Source organism: Takifugu flavidus, chromosome 14 (genome assembly GCF_003711565.1).
Source record: "Takifugu flavidus isolate HTHZ2018 chromosome 14, ASM371156v2, whole genome shotgun sequence".
NCBI classification, from domain to species: domain Eukaryota; kingdom Metazoa; phylum Chordata; class Actinopteri; order Tetraodontiformes; family Tetraodontidae; genus Takifugu; species Takifugu flavidus.
In genome coordinates, this window is record NC_079533.1 from 9,018,976 (window position 1) to 9,041,538 (window position 22,563).

General features: G+C 47.5%; 1 protein-coding gene across 8 annotated transcripts in view; it reads left to right on the forward strand.

Annotated features, from left to right (window-relative positions):
* The window catches only part of gria3a (glutamate receptor, ionotropic, AMPA 3a), a 42,277-nt gene extending 20,073 nt beyond the window's left edge, over window positions 1–22,204 (forward strand). The window contains exons 5-16 of one of the 8 annotated variants that reach the window (XR_008953741.1): window positions 3,976–4,029; window positions 4,221–4,382; window positions 4,720–4,887; window positions 4,976–5,080; window positions 6,235–6,342; window positions 8,259–8,465; window positions 9,549–9,922; window positions 11,457–11,655; window positions 15,137–15,384; window positions 16,080–16,194; window positions 19,084–19,198; window positions 20,154–20,402. Coding sequence is in view for 5 of the 8 variants with exons in the window: in XM_057055174.1 (XP_056911154.1) it covers window positions 3,976–4,029; window positions 4,221–4,382; window positions 4,720–4,887; window positions 4,976–5,080; window positions 6,235–6,342; window positions 8,259–8,465; window positions 9,549–9,922; window positions 11,457–11,655; window positions 15,137–15,384; window positions 19,084–19,198; window positions 20,154–20,399 (1,986 nt within the window). In the remaining 3 variants the exon portion in view is untranslated. Of the gene's footprint in view, window positions 1–3,975; window positions 4,030–4,220; window positions 4,383–4,719; window positions 4,888–4,975; window positions 5,081–6,234; window positions 6,343–8,258; window positions 8,466–9,548; window positions 9,923–11,456; window positions 11,656–15,136; window positions 15,385–16,079; window positions 19,370–20,153; window positions 20,403–21,014 lie in introns of those variants that run through there. The other 7 variants (XM_057055174.1, XM_057055173.1, XM_057055172.1 and 4 more) reach the window with 7 other exon arrangements.
* Window positions 22,205–22,563: the final 359 nt, after the last annotated feature.

Sequence of the window (22,563 nt, forward strand, 5' to 3'; positions counted from 1 at the left end):
ACGGGCGCCGCAGGCCACCATGCTGGTGACTCCAACATCTCCTATGGGCTCGTCTTAAATGTGAAGCCTTCATTATTGACAGCTGAGTTCATCTTCCTCGCGCGGATGAGCAGACCTGGACTCTAAATGACGTCTGTTTGAAGTGTGAAATCAAAAACCGTAGCTCTGCCCTGCTCATAAATACCAGCAACGGGACCCGCAGCTCTCCGTGTCACACCTGTATAAGCGTCTTCTTTATCGCAGCTATGAAGAGAGGCGCCGTTCTGCTGAGAAGTGAAAAACGCTGGCTGTAAAATCAGGCGCGCTCTTCTTTTTTAGCCCACACATCAAAAACAGACCCAGGAGAAGTCGGACTTAAAAGCAACGCGAAATGAAAAACAACATCAAATGTGCGAGAGTTGGCAGTTGCACAGGATGGCGAGGACAGAAGCGCTTCAAACACGCGTGTTCTTTTGTTTTTGGTTAAACTGCCATTCGCTAAAAGGACTTTATGGGTTCAATGAGCGGCTGACGCCCACCGACAGCTAAAGAGAAAATGCTCGTTCCCGCCATTTCATCACAACAACAGCTTTAAAAAAGATTTCTTTAAATTTGTGAATTTTCTTATCAAGAACTGGTTTTTGTTTTTGGGTGCGAGCGACAAAAGCAGGAAAGGCGACTGCCTAAAGACTCCGCTGGAGTGAGTCGGCCAACAATAATCCCAACGTGATGTTGCTAATTCCGGCCTCCTTTAACGCGCCGCGCCGACAGTTAAATCCTTCCTCGCCTTCGCCCCGTTTCAAGTCGTGTGAGAATAATTAGTCGACTGGTAAAAAGGGACGGTTATCAACCTTAGGACGCCTGCTGCGGCTCTGAGAAACGCAGATAACAATCAGCGGAACAAAGAGGAGACCCCATCGGTGGGGAGAGAGTCAAATCCTCTTGAAGGCAGGCGGGCAGATTTCCAGCTCTGCTCAGGAGCGCCGCTCCGGCCGCTTAATTAGAGTTGGTTCCCGCAGGAATGTTTAGGCTGATTGTCCTCCAGCTCAGGACCGCTTCAGACTGCACAGACGCGGTTCCAGGCTGGCAGGAGGAGCCTTGAGAGTGGACCAATAAAGATAATTGGGACTGGAGACGGCCGCGCGCTCTGCCTTTGACCTTCCACAGAAGCCGCGCGTTTAGGCGACGCATGCTCTTTTTGTTCACAATTCTTTTCTTTTTTTTGAGTAATCGCTCAGCATTTTTCTGTCGGGTCGCCGTGGCGTCGAAAGTCGGACAAAGACGGATCGTCTCTCCGACCTGTGGTCCCAGTATGATCGTGTCAGCCGCCACAGAACGGTTGGAGAAGTCGGGCTGATCCCTCTTCCCGTGCAGCTGAAATAAACCCATTCCCCACCGGGTCCAGTTACTGGCTGTGGTTTCTATAAGGTTCTGCCTCCTTGCTTAAGGTCCGCGAGGCTCTGGACTGTCAGCACATGTGAACACAAAGCGTTTGACAGCACAGCTCCGAGACTATCCCTTTCATTCGATGAACATTAAATATGTAGGAGGCAGAATCAGCGCCGCAGGTTCTGGCTCGCTTGCACGTCTGCTTTTTTTGGGGGGGGGCTTTTCCCCGGAGCTGTTTGAAGAAGCGGCTTTGCGTTGCGAGGGATGGCCTTTGTCAGGGAGGAAGACTCTGGTCGTGCCGCTGCGGCGCCGCCTCAGCGACCGGCGCGTCTGACCTCATCAAGTTTCCTGGTGGTTTCTCACCAAATGCGATTATCCCAGGGGAAGTGCATAACTGGAGCATCGGGATCCTAAAAATATTTGTTCTGCCCAGATGCTTCTTTTCAGAGTCGCACAGCCAGCAGGAGGACGGAGCAAATCCCTCAGCAAACCAAGCTAAATGTGTCCCGTACGACGCCGCTGCGGCTAAATTCTGCCCCGGCCATCACAAACCCTCCGGGGGAACTAAAACCCCTGTTTCGCTGCGTCTTTATCCAGCCTGAGCACCAACGTTCTGCATTGGAGTCGAGAGTGACACCAGATGTTTGGAGCGGATGCTATTTCAGCGCAGCCCAAAATGAAAGCCTTGCAGACTTCTGTCACCACCTCTCACCCCTTGGGGTCCTGACCCAAATAAGCCCACAATCTCCTTAAATTAAACTGAAATAACAGCGACACAAGGACAAGGGCGCGGCATAAATAACGAGTCTCGTTAGTTTTTCTGTTTGTCCATGGAATCGGTGACCTCAGCATCTTCGCTCTGTCACATGGGCTGCACCTAAATTTCCCTCCGGAACCCCAAAAGCAGCCGACCGGCACGGATTTTCCAGGCGTCTTGAGCTCGATGTCGCGTCGCGCATCCTCTTTTTAATTCATGCAAATGGAAATATATTCGCGGCGTCGCGAGCACAATCCAGACAGACCGAATAATCCCTCAAGGTCCATTTGCAACTTTTGACGCAAAGTCTTGAAGCCTTGAATTCTCATATTTCTACCGTGGCTTCATTTTACATTCATGACTTATTCTGTAACAGACAAATACGGAAAAAAACACACTCATTATTCGTTCTTTATGCCTCCGGTAGGCGATAAATGTCGGGTATTATCTAACGGCTAAATAGGTTTCTGTCACAAAGAGCAGTTGTGTTGCGGGTTTGGATGCGTGTGAATAGAAGTGTGAAATCTTCAGCCTGGCTGAGAGAGTTGCAGCCGCTCACTTCAGGCGCCGCAGCCTCATTAAGTTCTTCCAGTGTTGGTCGCTCCAGCCCGCGCGTGCACGGATGAATAGCAAATGAAAGCTTTCCGAGACCATTTCCTGGGACAATCAGCAGAAAAAGCTTCCAGGATTTTTTGTGCTTAAAAAATGGGATCCGAGGGGCTTTTGGAGGCAGCGGCAGAGGTGGAGAATGTCCAACACAATGGAATCATTCTGGTTTTCTGGGGGGGTGTAATTAGATTTATTGTTAAAATCTTTGCAGAGTGTACGACCAGGAAAGGGCCGACCTTCAATTCGGTCAAGGGCGTTCCTCCAGCTAGGTGCATTTACAGGGATTTGCAGCTTTAGAGGCACAGATGTCCGACTGCAGGCTATTGGAAGTGCGTTAAAAATAAACTGGACGGTTGTTTTGTCAGTAAATATTGTTGGAGTCAGTGTCAAATAAAGACACCCCACACATACACACCTAAAAATATGAATGTTTATTATTTTTGCTAAACCCAGCCAATATTAAACACACACAATTTCCGGCATTTACTGAAATTACATTAGGTTTTCCATAAGTATTCAATTAATGAACGAATTAGCAGCTTAAGTTTGATTTTTGACAATGAGCAGAATATTTGCCCTAAAAACAGGCTGTGCTCGTGAGCGATGACGTCATCATCATTCAGGTCATTACATCTAGATCAGAGCTGAAAGACACAAAAACTATCCTCCCCTTGTGTGTGTGTGTGTGTGTGGTGTGTGTGTGTGTGTGTGTGTGTGTGTGTGTGTATAGGTTCTGCTCCATCAGAACTGTGGAGCGAAAGCATGTGAGAGGGTGTGAGAGAGGTTTGGCTGGAACGAGGCTGTGCGTGTGTGTCTGCTCGCTCAGACAGGTGCTGCTCTGCATTTTGGATTTAATTAAGTCTGGTGTGCGACAGAGACGCGTTGAGAGGGAAGTGGCCGCCTTTGGTGGGAGAGGGAGGGCGGGAGAGAGAGAAGGAGAATGAGTGCAAGAGGCAGAGCCTTGACCTTCTTTTACATGTTGAAGTTAATGGAAAGGAACAAGCGCTGTCATCACCGTTTCGCTCCCCCCTCAAACACACACACACACACACACACGTGCAAATGTGTTCACGGGCTCCCTCTTGCCTTTGCAAATGCCGCTCTAAAATGTCTCCTCTTTGTTTCTGTGGAATATTCTGTGCTGTGGAAGCGAAGGTCTTTGTCAGTGCTGAATCTCAGCCCTCTGAATGTTCTCTGCTGCGGGACGTGACTCATTCCGTGTCTCCTCCTGCGTCTTGTAGGTGGTGACCTCGGGGAAAAACGGCAGAGGATACCACTACATCCTCGCCAACCTGGTGAGAGCGCGCTGCACAAAACACAGCGAAGAGAAAAGGACAGATAAGAAAGTGCAAAGAGCTGCGTGTTGCCAGCGATATCAATATTTACTGAGTGTCCTCGAATGCAGCACCTATCTAGGCTAATGGAGGGACACTAAAGCAGGTTTAAAGTGTTCCGTCTTTGCTGGAATGGTGCTCTTTGCTCTCAGGGGTTTTCCAACATGAGCCTGGACAGAGTTTTTTCTGGTGGCGCCAACATCACGGGCTTCCAGATCATCAGCCCGGACAGCCCCATCGTCCAGCAGTTCCTCCAGCGCTGGGAGCGCCTGGATGAGAGGGAATTTCCAGAAGCCAAGAACACTCCGCTGAAGGTCAGTGAGGCGTTGCCGCGGCGCTGCACTTCCATTTTCTTGAACATCTTGAGACATGCTCGTTCCCGTCTTCCTCCCGGGAATTGAAGCGGCTGCCTGATTCTTTTTCGAGATGTTGCTTTAATCATTTCTCACCTTTCGACCTCGGCCTTCACACGGGCCAGTTTTTCCGCCATTTGCTCCGTGGATTTTTGATTTTCTTCTTTCTTTCCCCCCATTAACGTCTGTGCGTATTCCAGGCGGCGCTGCAGGGACAACGAGCCCGCTGCAGCGGCGGCAGATGCGCTGCTGTTTGCATGATGTCACTGATTCACTGGGGTTCCTTGTGGCCTTTCAGTACACGTCAGCGCTGACCCACGACGCCATCCTGGTGATCGCAGAGGCCTTCCGTTACCTCCGACGTCAGCGCGTGGACGTGTCCCGCAGGGGGAGCGCGGGCGACTGCCTGGCTAATCCCGCCGTGCCCTGGAGCCAAGGCATCGACATCGAAAGGGCCTTGAAAATGGTAGAAACATCCGACTTTGCCCTGATTTCCTCTCCTGCCCAGCGACCGGAAGATGTTTTTAAAAAAAATGTTTCCGTGCGTCCGACAGGTCCAAGTGCAAGGCATGACAGGGAACATCCAGTTTGACACGTTCGGTCGACGGGCTAATTACACCATCGACGTCTACGAGATGAAGTCAGGAGGTCCCAGGAGGGTGAGTTTGGACGTCTCCATTGAAATATCGCAGCATGTAAATGCAGATCTCTGAAGCAGCTCTTTTTTCCCTGCTGCTGGTGAGTAGAAAGGTTGATTCTGATTTGGACAAAAACAGCCAGCCGGTCTTGCAAAACCGGCTCAAATCACAATTTAATACCGACTGATCTTTTGCATATGTAAGTTTTTGATCTATGACTTTCAGCGTTCTCTTCTCCAGCATAAGTCAGCACCAAAACAACGAGGAACGCGGAGGCCGCAGAATTTGTTAAATTTTTTAGACTTTTTCGTGTTTGCGTCACATTTGCTAGCCTGCGGGGGGAGAAGAGCAGCGGCAGCACACAGTCGCTCCCAGCAGGGAGGAGATTTTTGTCCATGCGACTGATCACATCGCTAACGACCGCGCTAACGATTCTGTGTCAGTGTTCATTCAGTTGTGAGAGAATTTCAACACTCCCAACCCAACTCCGCGTGTCCACACAGCGTGTTGTAAGCTAGCAGTGTTAGCGGCAAAGAACTCATCAAAAAAGCGTGAAGCATCAAATCTAAAAATCTTTAACTTGTTGAACTCGTATTCGTCTCTTGCATTGTGAAGAAGGAAGTCCCCTTGTTATCAATAACAGCCAGGCTTTGCCACATTTTCAAAGATTTTTTTTGCTCAGAGAATTACTGGAAACAGGCCGGTTCCAACGCACCGGCGCTCCTTCCATGTTGACGCTGGGTTACAGACCCTCTGAGCCGGTGCCTGCTGGCGTCGCTACATGGCTGCAGCCATGGGCACCGTGAGTACTGTGCTGCAGAGGCGACGGAGGCATTTTATTTTCATCTCTAACCAGCATAACGAACAGAAAGTAATATAAAGCCGTGAGGCCGCGCAGTGTTTTATTACTTCTTGCTTATTAGAATGGTCTTGGTTTATCATCTTGGACGCTGCACCGGCGATGGTTTCTTCTTATGTAAGCGAACATTCAGTGAGCCTGGAATAGCTTACGCCCACTCGGCTCAAGTGGAGCCCTGCTGGAGTGAGAGGCACCTCTACAGGCTTTTCACACAAACACACATCAGGAACATCAGCCCTGAGCAGCCGGCCGGCTCGCAGCGACGGCTTCTTCCACTTCCTGCTTTAACTTTTCTGCCTTTGTGTCATTTTTTCAGATCGGCTACTGGAATGAGTACGAAAACTTTGTATATGTTATGGATCAGCAGGTCACCAACGAGTCCTCTTCTGTGGAAAACCGAACAATTGTGGTCACTACTATTATGGTACACTCTCAAGCAGGTTTTAAATGTTCCATAAGATTTCTGCCACTCAAGGTCAAGGTGTCCATTGTTGCAATCTGTCCTGGGAGGGTAGAATTATTTCATTTTCAGTTGCTTTCCATCCACTCACTACATGTTGAAACAGTCGATACACAAAGAGTGTTTCAACTGTATCCGTGTGGGTGTCAAAGCATTTTGGTTTTTTTATACCACGGAGGGCTGTCGTAGTAGTGACATCACAATAACGGCTTTGGTTAAAAAACAAAAGGAAAACAGCAACTATGTAGATAAACACCATTGTAATCACATTCAGTGCCTACGTAAGTAAACGTGTTTCCCTCTCATTAAGTAAAGTGTCAGTGACGGTGGAGGAAATCAGTAAAGATCTTTGCATAACGAGGACATAAACAGCTGAAGGCTGCAACCTTCCGCCGTTTATTTCTTTCCACAAAATCGAAATATCTCTTTTCCTGACTCTAAAATGAGTTCCCCCTACTCAGTGGATGTCAGGGTTAGCGGCAGTTAGACAGCCCAGAGATAAACAGTCACCATCAGCCATTTTTAAATGTAGGATAAGGGTCACCTTATCCTACATTTAAAGCCATGGCCTCCTCTTCCTTCTGACTTTGTCTAACATGTGTTCATCTTAGACAAATTCAGAATGTAGTACTCATGCATTCCCATTTCAGTGTCAGCAAGCACTTTATCATCACAGCCAGACCGAAGGTAGAATAGTCAGCGTGAGGGAGTGAAGAGCAGCATCATCGCATTGTGATTTCCTGTTCCTGCTTCAGTGAGTCGACTGGCCCATGGCGGTCGCATCATGTTGTGTTTCCCATCTTTAATAACATCTTCTGTTGAGTGTTTCAAATGAAAGGTCTCCCTGTCACATTAGGGATCTTTCATTTTTGGTTTTTTTACATTTTCTTATTGCCCATGGCCAAATTGGAAGCCACCAAAAGAATAATTCCAAAAAACAAAACCCCGTCAAAATAAAATACAGTAAGTCACATTGTTGTCAGGTGTTATGAGACGGTCTCCTCTGATGTTGACTTCAATTGTAAGCCAAGTAACCTTTGAAAAACATGTTCATGCCTGTTGACAATGGTAATCACTCCTGTTTGATATCGCTATGGTGATGCTAGTTCATCTGAAATATGGGCAAACATGTTTTCATTTGGGTTTTTTTTAATTGAAATCCAAAGCACAGTGGTGATGTGAAGTGATCAGAGCGGAGAGAAGACAACAAGCAGACCGTCTCATTGTTGCCATAGTGATAAATGAGAAGAGAACCAGTGTGATATTTTGGTGTGTGCTCCTCAATGCGGCTCTCACGTGACTGAACTGTATTAAAAGCCGTTGTGTAACGGATGTGCTTGAGCGTCAGGCGTTTGACGCCTTCCGTCACTCTGCTGTTGCTGACGTTTACTTTATGAACCGGAAAAGTAATCCATCCACCCCCCCCCCCCCCCCCCCCCCCCCCAGCCCCAACACCCCCCCCCCCCCCCAGCCCCAACACCCCCACCCTACCTTGTGCCACAGCCATGCAGAGCACACCACGCAACCCCTGCCTGTCGCTCCGGTCCACATATTTAGATTGTGGATGAGATTCGCCGGAGGGTGTCCCGACAGTCCCGCATTGCACTCTCTATATGTGTTAGATGCTTTACCCCCCCCCAGTAATTCCATTGGCCCATTTATACTCCCGCAGCCGCCCAGTCTTTAGTGTGTGCAGCTCCCCAGTAACCTGACTGTAGCTGATATCTGTGTCGTGCTCGTCCGTCCCTGTGTGGGTGCCCACCAGCATGTGTGCATGCTACCGTCTCGGCCTCGCAGGGCCTTCTGGGACCCCTGGGGTCCTGCCGCTGTGGATGTTTTCTGCCTTAACAGTGAACTTACAAACTATGTCTAATTAACAGGAAGCTCCGTACGTGATGTACAAGAAAAACTATATGCAGATGGACGGAAATGACAGATATGAAGGCTACTGTGTCGATTTAGCTTCTGAAATCGCTAAACATGTGGGGATCAGATATAAGCTGTCCATAGTTCCGGATGGGAAGTACGGAGCCAGAGATCCGGAGACCAAGACGTGGAACGGGATGGTGGGTGAACTGGTTTATGGGGTGAGTGCTGCTTTATTATCCCATTCTTTCAACGTATATCACAACGTGTATCGTGTATCAGCTGCCTCGATTCAAACAAAGCATGTGATGATAATTTAGGGCAAAAAAATAAAAAAAATCTGATTCGCACGTTCATTCAGGAAACAAACAGTTGTTTAAAAACTAAAATGGCGAGAGCGTCCGACAGGCAGGATAAAACGCCGGGCCTCCCCCGGCCGTGAGATCACGTGGACTGGCGTTATCGTGCGTCTTGTCTCGCTCACACTTGAGCCGACTTTTAACAAGATGATTTGCATCTTTTATGAGACCACAGCTGCCGAATGGAAATCTCACCCACGGCAGGCTGAGACGGAGCAAATCTGCATTCAGCTCGTGCTTCAGTGCAGCTCTGCTTTAACACCTGTAGTCGCTGCGCTTATGACTATTTTATAGTCAGAGCTGCTCTCCTGCAGCCTGCAGTATTAATGGCCCCTCCCCCTAATTGAAATGGCCACCGTAGCTGGTATTTCTGCCATAACACTGGATTTTTTATTGTCCTTAAGACGTCCTCCTGTCGTTATCCTGCACAAATATTTCCACAGCTTTTAATTCATTTGCAGCAGCACCACTTTCCGCCTGCCGGGCCCGGCGGAGGGTCTGATGGAGGTGGATTTAGTGACGGCTGATTCACGTTTCATGAGGTGCTTATATAAGCTCCGTCACCTCCGTCTCCCAGCCCTCCTGCTCGGCTCACGGGGGAGATTTGGACCGAGACAAAGACGTTAACCGACTCAAATTCTCGGTGACTCATTTTGAAATGGCAGCGTCCCTTCTGAGCGCTCCGCCGCGGGACCTCGCGAGCTGCCGCATCTTCGGCGTGTCCAACCTGTCTGGCTCGTGACTTTTTCAGGGCAATCTTCAGGAGAAGCTGCGTCCTGGTCGCGCGGACGGCCTCAGGAGACTGTTTGACTTGCTCTCCGGGCGTTCACCGATGCTAACCAGTTCTTCCTTTTGTTGATTCAGTCCTGAAAGCTTTTTTTTGAGTGACCTGTGTGGTTTGTTCTGTCAGACTAACCTGGTGTGTGCCTGTTCCTATCTCTGCAGAGAGCTGACATAGCCGTGGCTCCTCTCACCATAACGTTGGTTCGGGAGGAAGTGATAGACTTCTCTAAGCCCTTTATGAGCTTGGGCATCTCCATAATGATTAAGAAGCCACAGAAGTCCAAACCCGGAGTGTTTTCTTTTCTGGACCCGCTGGCCTATGAGATTTGGATGTGTATAGTGTTTGCCTACATTGGCGTGAGCGTGGTGCTCTTCCTCGTGAGCCGCTTCAGCCCGTATGAGTGGCACCTGGATGAGAATGATGAGTTCAAAGACCCGCAGAGTCCCCCAGACCCTCCTAACGACTTTGGAATTTTTAATAGCCTGTGGTTCTCGCTGGGCGCCTTCATGCAGCAAGGATGCGATATCTCACCAAGGTTGGTTGTTGTGTCCACTCTCAGCTGTCCCCATCATCTCTCTGCATTTTTTTTTCCGCGCACACCCATCCTGCCATGGTGCATATAGGTTATTTTGTGCTTTGCTCTTGCTGCTGTCCACCTCACCTCATGCTCCACTTCATTGCGCTTTCTTTTCCATTTTTTTTCCGCTCTGCAACGTCGTCCCGCCGCACATCCGTTCATTTTCGAGGCGGCATGCTGGCAGTGATGCTTTGCATCCACAGAATAACTTATATCCACCATGCCGAGGGCCGTAAAATGCACAGGGGTCATTGCATTTCATTCAAGCGAGCCGCTTGACTTCCCCACGACTTTTGGAGGGCTACCGTGTTTTTGCTGCATGTTCCATTTTACGCTCATCAACTTGGTGCATATAAGCTATTTTGCACAGACAACGTGTCATCAGCATCCTCACTGCACCACAGGTCTCCCCCAGCACTCTGACCATCCAGCCGCCCTTCTTCATCCATCTCTTTGCTCATCACTATGTGTGGCGTCTCTGACCGCGTCTTCAAGGATCCCTGTCCGGACCGTCAGCCTTTTTTTTTTCTTTCTTGGACAGAAGGTTGAAGAGAAATTGGGATTAGACGTAATCCTGATTAATGGGACATTTAAAACCACCTCAGGGTTGTTGTTTCTTCTCACGGCTGATTAAGGAGCCTTAATGAATTATGTTCAAATTAAAAAAACTGCAGCTTTTAATGTATTTATATCTAAAAAAAAATGTCAGGGAATGAATTCAGACATACGTCTGCTGCAGAAATGTCCGATTTAACGCTGAGAGATGCAGGCTTGTCTTCCAGCAGGCGTCGGAGAGCAGTGACAGTTAATAATATCAGCCCAGAGTTTCACTGCGTGGAACAAATTTACACTCGGAGCCTTCATGCTGATATGAAATGTATGAAGAATTAGAGAAGCACCAGTGAGCAGGATGGAAATATCTGCATGGCAGAGCAGTTTGCCTCATCACAACCTGACCTCAAAAGCAGGTTTTGAAAGTCAGTTTTCATATTTCAACCCCACCCAGCCTCAATCTTTGCTCCCTAAAGAATTAATTGCACGTGTGGCTAATATAGCAACTTCAGCTCTGAGGCAGCTAAATACTTCTGGTTCCTTATCAACTCAGATATCATAAGACAGTTTTACTTTACCAAAGGCAACCACACACACACCACAGTTGTGTTTTCATCCACGTTTGACCTATTTTGGGCTTGATAATCTTGGTAAAACTGCAGTTGTGCCGTGGTTCCGCAGGCCTCACTGACCTTGGATGATTGCTGAGCAGAGTCAGTCTGGAGTCAGCAGGGTTGTGTAATGAAGCCTATTATTAATTTTGCTGTCTTGCTCGGCTGCAAAGGTAACGTGGAGTTCATGCCAGCGCATTTGCCACATCACCCTTTGATTCCACCCCACCTCTGAAACATCTGTGCAGCTGCGGCGGTCGAGCGCTCTTCCTCATGCTCGCTCCTCGTGAGCGCGCCGCTCTCACGCAGGCTCTGTCGGTTCCCCTCAGGTCTCTGTCAGGGCGCATCGTCGGGGGCGTGTGGTGGTTCTTCACCCTCATCATCATCTCCTCCTACACCGCTAACCTGGCTGCCTTCCTCACCGTGGAGAGGATGGTGTCTCCCATCGAGAGCGCCGAGGACCTGGCCAAGCAGACGGAGATCGCGTACGGAACGTTAGACTCAGGCTCCACCAAGGAGTTCTTTAGGGTGAGTCACGCTGTCGCACCATTTAGGAGCCGCCTGCTGGGATGCTAAATGGATCTGAGGATATTGAGTATTAATGCATTTATTCACTGCATCATAAAACAGCTGCACAGAGATTCATGAGAGGAAATGAGTAAATGGAAGTAATAAACACCATATTAAAAAGTGTCGTTTACAGAGTGAAGAGGGAGGGAGGGGGCTTCTACTGCAGACAACAAATCAGGACCAAGAGCTCTGGAACTCTGGTTTAAATGTTCTGATTACTCCAGCGTTGGAACATTGTGTTTTAAGGACTTTATCAGGTTGTCAAGTCATTAGACAACTGTGAGACAATCATCAGTAGAGTCGTAAAGCAACCTTTATTAGCTTCATTAGCTGAGTTGTTGCTTTCTCGATCCCTCCGAAGTGCCTCCGAAGCAATAACGAAGGCTCCTCAGGCCGTAAAAGTCACCCAGCAGAAGCAATCGGTAACAGTTACTGACTGTAATCCTGGAAGTTTCAGCTGAAACCGGTTTTCACTCCGTGTTCAAGCCTAACAAAATGTGAGGATTGGGTTGATTTAATCTGATTCCCCTCTCGGAATAATGGAATCACCTGTCTGAATTCCACACTGGTTTCAGGGGTAAAACAAAATAATACATGCAAGCAGAATTACAAGATGTCACCGTAATTCCAATAACCAGGCTTCTGTCGCAAAAATGCCATCTCAAAGACGGCGTCCTCTTCCTCGGAAATGGAAATGTCAGTCACATCCGACGTCCATCTCTGAGCCGCGGCTATTTTTAGCCCCCGTCTGTCTCCGGGTGCGATTGCTCGGAGTGCGTCTGAGACACATGATAAATCCAAACCCTGGAATCAGATTGGAGCGGGAAGAGGAAGCGGCTGCGCTGGTTTCAGACTCGCTCCCAGTTTGTGTAAACATGTTCGGCTCCTGCACCTTAGTGGTGATTTTAATCAGGCCCGGCTTATTTTTATGGGCGCTCGGGCAGAGAGCCATGGCCGGCGCGGCGCAATCACCATCATCGGCGGAGGAGATGATGAGAGAAGAAAGAGTGCGTGATGGAGCGGCTCTGTGGGGCCACTGCGGGGCCACTGCGGGGCCACTGTGGAGCTGTACAGTGATCACTAACAAGGGCGACCTGCCCAGGACACTTCTCATCGCCCCTCGTTTACAATATACTTCAGTTAACAGCTTTACGTTGATAGATTTACCATGTGTATATTTGCACGGCCTGATTTAAAGGATGAGGGTTAATTAAATGATAAGACTGTGAGCAACACTTGAAGGTACTCAAAGAAGAATCAGCCAGTCGGATGATCAAACCGGCTTCCTGCGGAATTCACTTTAAAAGCGCCTCTATAATTAGCAGCAGATGTGCTAATCAATGATGTCACCTGTTTGGCAGGCTGGGATTTGTGGCTCGTGCTCCGTAGGTGTGAGACGACCGGCAAACCGGCGCTGTCAGAGCAGAGGAGCCATTCAGGAACGTTTATTGAAGCCGGGATTTGAAGCCAAATTGAAAAGGGAGCGTGTCGCATTAATATCACATCTCCTCGACTGGCGAGGAGGGAATATATTCTGTGTCCGTCTGTCCAGAAGCTTGGAGATCGTAACGGGTGACATATTGAAGTGGTTCGAAGTCTGCAGAAACTACAAAACTACAGTTTTGCACAGTTGGGAAGACAAGAATGCCAATTACTGAGTTGTAGAGCAGCGGTGTCATTGTCGCCATTTAGTTCTGACCATCGAATTCGGCACGACTCATTTTTCTTAGTGCCGATCCCACGTCATGACGCATGGACGCCTCTCCTGTCATCTGCACCGGCTTCCAACCTCACGAGCGAGTGTTTTCACACAGAAAAGAACGGCTGTTTTCACGCCGCCTGTCATCCGCGGTTATTGTCACGTTAGCGGCGTTTACGTGAACACGCGGCTGAGCCGGAATTGTGCATATGTCAAGTATGATTCACTTACTGGCCTGAGACTACAATCCATTACATCTCTTGAATTATTTACACAGCACTGGAGCACACGCCACTGGTCTTTCTCTCTCTCTGTCTCTCTATGTCTCTCTCTCTGTTGCCTTCACCTGCGACGCAGCCGCCACCTCTGACCACACTTGCTGGGCTTAAAGCTGGATTCCTTTAACATTCACACCGTTTTCTAATCCTATCGGTTGATTCTCATCCTACTGGAGTTCTGAAACCGGATCAACGGCGACGCTTCAGCTTCCTGTTTGTGTTCATTAACCAGCAGCATACGGCCGCTGACGGGCCGTCCAGTGAACAGATGTAGGGCTGATTGAACCCAAAGTTCCCTATGAGGCTCAGCAGAAGGTCACATTAGCCCAGTTTAATACACACACACACACACACACACACACACACACACACACATGCCTTGCTGTAGACAGCTGTGTGGCTCCCCGGTGACCAGCGATCAGCCTCACACTGGCCATTTTTAGCAGCGGACTGGGTCACAAATGGGCTGACTGGACCACAGAGGTGGTCAAATAACGGCCATGTTAGCATAGATGAAGGTTCCCTGTCAGATACGGATCAGTGAAAGTTGTTTATCATTCATTTCCGAACAGAAAAGGAGGCTGAAGCTTTTAAAGCTAAAAAGGTTGAACAAAAAGACGTGTTATTAACAAAACTACATTTTGGCTGTGCAGATGTTCAGAAAAATTTACAACTATTTTTTTTTTTATAATCTCAGAGACTGAAGAGTGAGTAAAATGAGTAGAAAGCATTTTTTAAATGGATGGAACAGCCATGAAAAAAATCCTCCTTTCAGTACAAGGTTTAGTTTTAAATATGCTCTGAAAGCCTGTGAAGAATGGGCCGCACACCCTCCCAGTAATGCACCACTAAAGCAGCAGAACTGACCTGGAACCAGCTGGAAACAGACCCGCTCCTGCTCCGTGTCTTTCATTTGCAGTAAAATTGGACCCTTTAACTGAAGATATAACCTTAAAGGGACATTTCCTGTTGTCACATCTACCAGCTCCTCCCCAGTCTCGCCTGATCAATAGTGGGTTTGGGACCCATTTCCAAAACTCAAGCACCAACCTTGAAACCGTTGACCCCAGCTGGGACCTGCTGGTCGGGGACAGAAGAGGAGGAGGACGTTACTGTCTGTTAGCATCGGTGCCAGACAAGCTCCACGTTTTGCCTCCGCTGAGCTGCCAGATTGTGGGACTTCAGGCTGCTGGCACTAATCCCACTACACCTCTGCAGCCATGACGGGAAAAGGCCGGCTGGCCTGGAACATCTTCAGCCTCGTGTCACGTTTAGGCGATTTCAGATCAGCAGATTGTTTTATTAGTGACGTCCAGAGTTCCGATTGCTCGTCAGGAAACGTCTCTCCTGTGTGATGAGGAGTTTTCAAAGGGGTCAGGGGGGGTTTCTGAAGTGGAACCATTGTTTGCAAAGCTGATTTGCACTTTCCCCGTCTGTCTTTTCTCTCTGTCCTCGAACGCAGCGCTCCAAAATAGCCGTTTACGAGAAAATGTGGTCGTACATGAAATCGGCCGAGCCAACAGTGTTCGCCAAGACGACGCCAGACGGGGTCTCCCGGGTACGGAAGTCAAAAGGGAAGTTTGCCTTTCTTCTCGAATCCACTATGAACGAGTACATAGAGCAGCGGAAGCCATGTGACACCATGAAAGTGGGCGGCAACCTCGACTCTAAGGGTTATGGCGTGGCCACGCCTAAAGGCTCTGCATTAGGGTGGGTGGGATAATATAACAATCGCCCCCCCATGTTGTTATAGTATTCCAGCTACCCTGATGTCTCCTTTGCCATTTTCTTCTTCTTTATTTTTTAACTGTTCTGTTCTTTTTAACCAAGTGCATCACTGGGGGAAGAATATTTATGAGTTGGGCTTTTTTCTGGTTTCTGTCTCTTTCACTTTCTGTTTTAAGGTCGTCAGTATGCCCCCCCCCCCATCCCCAGTAAATCCATCTGAATGTCAATGTGCTCATCTCTCATCCCTCCCCCCACAGTGTCTGTGCCCCCCCCCCTTCTGCATTGCTTCCGATTCAGCACTGAAATCTGTTTTTTTAGTCTTATTTTCTTGCTAGTTCCAACGCTGATCTGTCAGTTGTGATGAATGTTCTGATGCATGCTGGATGTTCTTCTTTCTAATCCAACAGTGATGAAAAAAAAAAAACAAGTCCCCATCCCGCACACTTCAGTTAAGAAACAACGTAACCCCCCCATGCCACCTCTCGAATATTTAGTGTTTTCTTTGCTGTAAAAATGCTTCTTACCCTCCCACACCAGTGGAATTCTTTACCAATTTGTCCCTTCCGTGCTCCCGTGATGAACCATTGATGACCTATCACTATTTTTCACTAATATTCTCTATTAGATTTCTCACGGACCTGTTCATTTTCTTACAAGTTATGTTTTATCGTTTCAAGAAATGCTGTTAACCTGGCAGTGTTAAAACTGAATGAGCAAGGCCTCTTGGACAAATTGAAAAACAAATGGTGGTACGACAAGGGAGAGTGCGGCAGCGGGGGAGGTGACTCTAAGGTCAGCCTCAATGTCACCAAAGTCGGGTATCCTAGAACAGAGTAATCGGCAAGGCTGGCGATCCAAAAAAAAACAACCCATCTGCCCACACAGATTTGTTTTCAATTATTCCTGCACAGATGGGATCAACTGGGAACCCTTTTCTTGGCTGATGATGGAGGGACGACCAAGTGTTAGACAGGACCGTAGTTAGGGAGGATTTACGGGGGGAGAGATAGTTTTAAGGTGCTTTTTGGCCTGTATTCATGAAAGGTGGGAACGCGTCTTTGCCTCTGTTTTTCATTTCTACAGGCCAACCTAAAGCCTTTCTTAGTCAGGATTAGCTTTGGATGTTCTGGTCCCAGCAGTAGGTGCACTCTCCAGTCTTGTCAGGGCAGGCACGGGGAACAGCGTTGTCTTGAGGGGACTAAGCATCGCAGGCCAACGTGAGAATTCTAATCACACAGTGTCAACTAATGATCCGAACCTTTTTTTTTTTCTTTCTCCAAGCATCCTCACTGAAACGGGAACCTTTGGCTGGCCTTGGATCCAAGGCCAGCCAAAGCGTATCCATGGCGACCCAGAGCCGGTAAACGCTGAGGCGGAAGAGCGTGAGATGCGATCGGGGGCCACGTTTATGCGAGTGGATTTGACTGGAGGTTACATTGCTGATGCACGAGTGGAACTAAAACCTAATGGAGGTGCTTTCAGAGCTTAAAGGGAGACGGTGAGACTCGCTGAAGGAAACCGCTGTTGCTACCTGCTGCCTGTCACACTCGAGTCGCAGGTAACAGCAAATCCAGAATAACAATGGTGCTAACTGGAATTAGCACGCCACCGGTGGAAGCAGAATTCAGCTTCAGACATGGCTGGACCAGTCTGTTATTGATCCTGCTCAGTGAGCCCCCACCATCAAGTCAACCTCTCTCGGTCATTTTATTGTAATTAAATATGTAATAAGAAAGGCAACATGTGGTATTGACATCATTTTTTTTCAGCTCTATGCTGGAGTTTGGGCCCCGTGTTGTCGAGCCGCTCAGAGAGATGTGGCCTCACCTAAAGAAGGATGAGGGTTTTTTCCTAAACCAGCTGAGAGGAAACATCTCAGGGCTGTGATCTTCAGACTCAGGACCTCCTTCTCCAGTCAAATCTCTCGCTCCTTCTTTCGATAAATGAGGCCCCTGATCTTGAGTTTCAGCCATGAGCGAGCAGCGACGGCGGCGCCGTCTCGGCTCCTTTAGCTTGCGCCGCCACGTTGATATGGACGACTTTGCGGGGCGGTGGGGGAGGTGTGTGTGTGTGTGTGTGTGGGTGTGTGATCTCATCCTGACCGAGCTATTCCGACCAGGACGATGATGCCATGTCCTCCTGCTGCCCAGAGCCCAGGTGATCGGTGCACCACGCCGTCACGCCACTGACACGTTTCCCCGTTTCGCTCTCAGGAAAGCATGTGTGCGTAATTCAACAACAGAATGGAAATATATTGTATGTAACTACCACTGAGAAATTCAGATTAATGCAGAATGAGCAGGGACGCCTCTTTAGTTTTTGTTTCAAACATTCGTTTCACTCATATCTCCTTATCTCCTGAGTTTTTAGCCTTCTGGTTGGTTTAAACTCTCCCATGATTCCTAACTTGCCGCCCTACTGGCTCAGTTTGTGTCTTTAATTTGGCCGCTAGATTGACTCTTTTGCATGTTCGTTTGTGTGGACGTCCCACTGTGTCCTCGGGTGTTTGTTCAACTCTGTTTTCCTGTTTTGCAGACAGAGGCAGAAAGGTAAAGTTCTGACTGTAGCTCTGCTGGAGGTGCAGAGGAACAACACAGTCCAACACGTTTAGCTGCAACTTCACAGTTTCCACAGTCAAAAAGCCCAAAAAGAACTTGAATTGTTGGAATAATGAGTGTGTAGCCGATCATTATTGAGTATTGGCTCAGTGCTGATGGAACTTCAGTCAGCGTTAGGCCCTGTTAGGAACAGCTAAAGGCTCCCTGGTCCCCCCAGCTGGCACCCTGCTGGCCTGGGCCTTTATCGGATCAGCAGGACTTCTGCAGCTTTGGCCCTAAAAGCAAAAAAGCAGAATTTAATTCACTAAACTGACTCAACAACAACTTTCCTCAACACAAAACGTGTAACTTTTAAGACCCCTGTGATAGAGCAGATGAGCGCTAAGATCTAGCAGAATAAATTTGGCTTTGCCCTGGCGTGGGTGTCCGACCTCCGCCTGGAGAACCGGACTGCAGCTCCATCACGCATGACCCTTTAACGTTCCTGCGTTTCTCTGGGGAAGAGACGAGGACGCACGACCTGGGCGCTGTTCCGCGGTGGTGAATACAGTATATTTGAAGCTGTTGGATCACAAACACATCTTTCCTTCTGAGGGGAAATCAGCCTGGAAATGTATCAGTCTTAGAGGACCAAAGAGATAAAAAAGAGATTTAAAAAAATAGAAAGTGAAAATCCAGTGATGATTGACCCTGATCCCCCCCCCCCACACACACACACCCGGATCAGAAGCTTCAAATATCGGCGAACGTCGGTCGAGATGGGGGTTCCTGTTTGATCCGCCTGGCTGAAAACGCAGCATTTACCGCCTGCTCCCTTCCATTCCGTATAGCTACGCAGCAGCTGCTTGATCCTGCAAGTTCAGCTCTTTTCCTGTGATCAGTGTGTGCCGATTACTCAAAGCGATATCGGTGGGGTCCGGCCCGACAGGGCGGCCGCGGCAGCTGACAGGTCATATATTTCCTAGCATATCCACTGTTTATACTGTAGTCATGCTTGCTTATCTGTGATGTTTTGGCCAGGACCCTCCTTTATCGCTTTTGCACTTACAAAGTAGTTTTAAAAAAAGTTGAATAACATAAAATAACATAATATAATGTTATTTATGTTATTTCCCACGTGAAGAACTCCTGTAAACCTTGCAGTATTGAAACTCAGTGAACAAGGCATCTTAGACAAGCTGAAAAACAAATGGTGGTACGATAAGGGTGAATGTGGAACCAAGGACTCTGGAAGTAAGGTCAGTCGCTGCAGGTCTTTCTATACTGATTTCATTACGACCCAACTGTTCACATACAAACACGTAAAGACAATCAGGACACGACACACCTCAGAGTTCTGCATAACACATAGCTGCATTTAGTCATGCTCTAGTTTTTACTACTCTATGCAGACGATTCCAGATTTTTTTTTAATCAAAATGCAGCATGATCACATTCATACCATCAGTTTTTTTTTTGTTTTTTTAATGAATTGTAACCATTATACTGCTGTTCTATTTGCACACCCAAGCCTTTTATTGAAATGGAGTTTATGGGCGGTTTTCATCATTTGTATGAAATCTGCCAGGTTTTTTCGAGGCCGAATGTCGCCGGTGCAAACTGACCCTTAAATACTGTCTGAGCCGAAAGGGCTCCGATAATATTTAACGGTCACGTTTCCTGGCCAGACTGTCACGGCAGTGTTAAACAAATAGAGAGGAGTTTATAAGCCTTTAAAAGTCTTTAAAGCTGATTCAGTCGAGATGTTTTTCTGACCAGTGGTTGGAGTGCAAATGGTAAAACACATAAATTCATTTCAATATCACCGTTTGGCTTTTCGATGGCAGTAAAATGGTTCAGTTCGCCCTCCACAGAGGGATACTCTGACTGTACAAGTGCAGTTTGTTGAAGTTGAGCAGCCATTAGAGTCAATCGAGGGTTTGAATCGGTAGACCTGTACGACCACGACCGGCTTCCGCTACGCGTGTTCTCTCAGAGCAGGACAGATAGCATCTAGAAACATTCACCTTTTCAGAAGAGTGCGAGCCTGACAGCTAATGAAGACAAGTTATCTTGTTTATCTTGTAGACAGCGTTTTTATTAGTGGAAATGTTTAGCTGTAGTGTAGCAGGATGTAGCGTATGATAGGATTCATGTTTAAGGCCTCACGCTGCTAACTTGAAAATTCCTAACGGTGGTCTCTACCTCCCCCAGGACAAGACAAGTGCACTTAGCCTGAGCAATGTGGCGGGAGTCTTCTATATTCTGGTTGGAGGGCTTGGCCTGGCTATGACTGTGGCTTTGATAGAGTTCTGTTATAAGTCACGCCAAGAGACCAAAAGACTGAAGCTGGCAAAGAATGCCCAGAACTTTAAGCCAGCCCCTCCAGCAAACACCCAAAATTTTGCCACGTACCGTGAAGGCTACAACGTGTACGGGACAGAGAGCGTTAAAATCTAGAGGGTACGTCCTTTACTGTTCTCAGAGTGACAGGGGAAACATATTTAAATATCAGCGAGTGGCCAACGTTAGCATGCTACCCAGGCAAATGCCCTTGAACTTAACCCTGGTTGCTCCAGAGCCCTAACAAGATTTAAAATCAGGCAGAAAATCTCTTCAAAGACGGTGATGAAGCACCTTAAATGCCCCCTTAATGGAAATTAATACTAGAAAGCCCCTAAAGCATTAATTTTTCCTGACTAGTTCAGCTATGGACTGAATGAAATTTACAGGAAATAACTTGCCAAGAAAGAGCTGATTAAATTTTGGTGATGTTCCAAGTCACAGTATGTGGGGTCTGTGCCCTTCGGGTGCTTTTTTCCCTCTAGTTTGTTATTCAATGCCGTAAAAAGAGGCGAATCGTCATGTTTAACATTCTAATCTATAACCGGACCAAAGCACCAGGAAGAGTGAAGCTCACCGCAGCTTTCTGAGCAACCCTTAAAAGCCTGAACGACTTAGAACCCAAACGTTTGCTGTCCATACATCATTTCAGTGACGACAGGTGCCTGCTGGAGCTAGCGTGCTAACAAACGGGCCTCCCCACAGTCTAACATCTGTCTCCCATCTGCGCAGCAGTAAAACGTGTCCATTCCCCCTGGAGCTTCTGGACATAAAGAGCCACTCCGTGCGATTCACCTCATCCCCCCATCACCACCCCACAACCCGCAGCTGTACGGCGTCCCCGAGGCGCCGGCCCTTCTTCGCCACCAGCTCGGACACAAGTCAACAAGCCGCTCAGCGTGGGTGCGGCGACATGAGGAACATGAGATTTGCCTCTCGTAGTGCCTTACGGAGCATTTCAGCATCACGGCAACGCAGATGAGGAGTTCGCTGGAGGGACAGAGAGCGAGGAGGGGGGGGGGGGGGGGTAAACGGAGATAAGAACTGTTGGGACTTCTGTTGTTTTCTAAGGAAGAAAAGAAATATAGCCATGACTTACAATCAACGGAGTACTTATTTCAATCCTTTTGTGGTGAAATCTTACGTTGGGTAAATGTTCAATTCCGTGGAGTAAAGTCGTCATTAATATTCTTTTGTTTACTATAAAGGATTTTCCGTTATTCTGGTATTTAAGAAGACGACCAACCATTTAGGGTTAAGCGTTAATGAGTGATGACCTCGTACCTGATCTCCGAGGTGACCCCTGAGGTGACCTTTGTCTCTGCAGACTCTGTTAAGGATTAAGATGTTTTTCTTTTCTATTTTTGTTTCCTTTTTACGTTAAAACGAGGCTCACTTTAATCACTTAGTGCCATATTGTTGAACTTAAAGAGCCTCACAGACGAGGTCGGTTGAATTAGTTTCCTTCGTGCACGTGTAGAAGCTGTTCTTTCTTTCCAGGGAAATGATCCATGAGGTTTTCTGCTGCTTCACTACAGGTGAGCTGTGTACACCTGGGAGAGCTCAACGAGCCATTCATCTGTTTATTTTCACCAGTTTTTTTTTTTTACATATATATAAATATATAAATGGAGGAAAAAAACAAACCACGTAAGCCTCCGTTTGTTTGTATATCAGCCCCTCATGACGTGCATGTGAATTTGGTGAACTCATAGTTTCGACGCTGCAGCTCCAAAGTTGAATTTGGGCTCCGCCAACGTTTGTTTTCCAGTAGTTTGGATTTTTCCCCCCGGTTTATTTGTAACAGAACCTCAGCCATGAGTTGCATGTTTGGACACATCCCGCCTCTGCAGAGGGGCCGTGTACAGAGAATTTTATTACATTTCCTTAATAAAAACAGTTTCTATTCACCTTTTGGACAATCCTGACTGCACTTTTCTTGTAGTTTATACAAACCTTCAGGGTTTTAATGAATTTGGAATAAATTATCAGTTTTAGATGGTTGAACAACTTTCATATCTTATAATTTATGAAGTTTATACAAGTCGACTGTTTTAAAACTAAATGTTAAATGTAGCAGCTCAGCTTTGACCTGGAAATCACAAAAGTTCACTATTCTAAGAATAATAGTAATAATTTCAGCCACATGTAAAAACATTTTTTTTCTAGAACTTCTAAATTTGAAAATGTTTGATTGTCAAACTTTGTGTGCAGGAGTGACCTTTGGTCAAAATTCAAACCTCCACTTCCTGATTGAGAAGAAACAAAGAAAGATAACAGA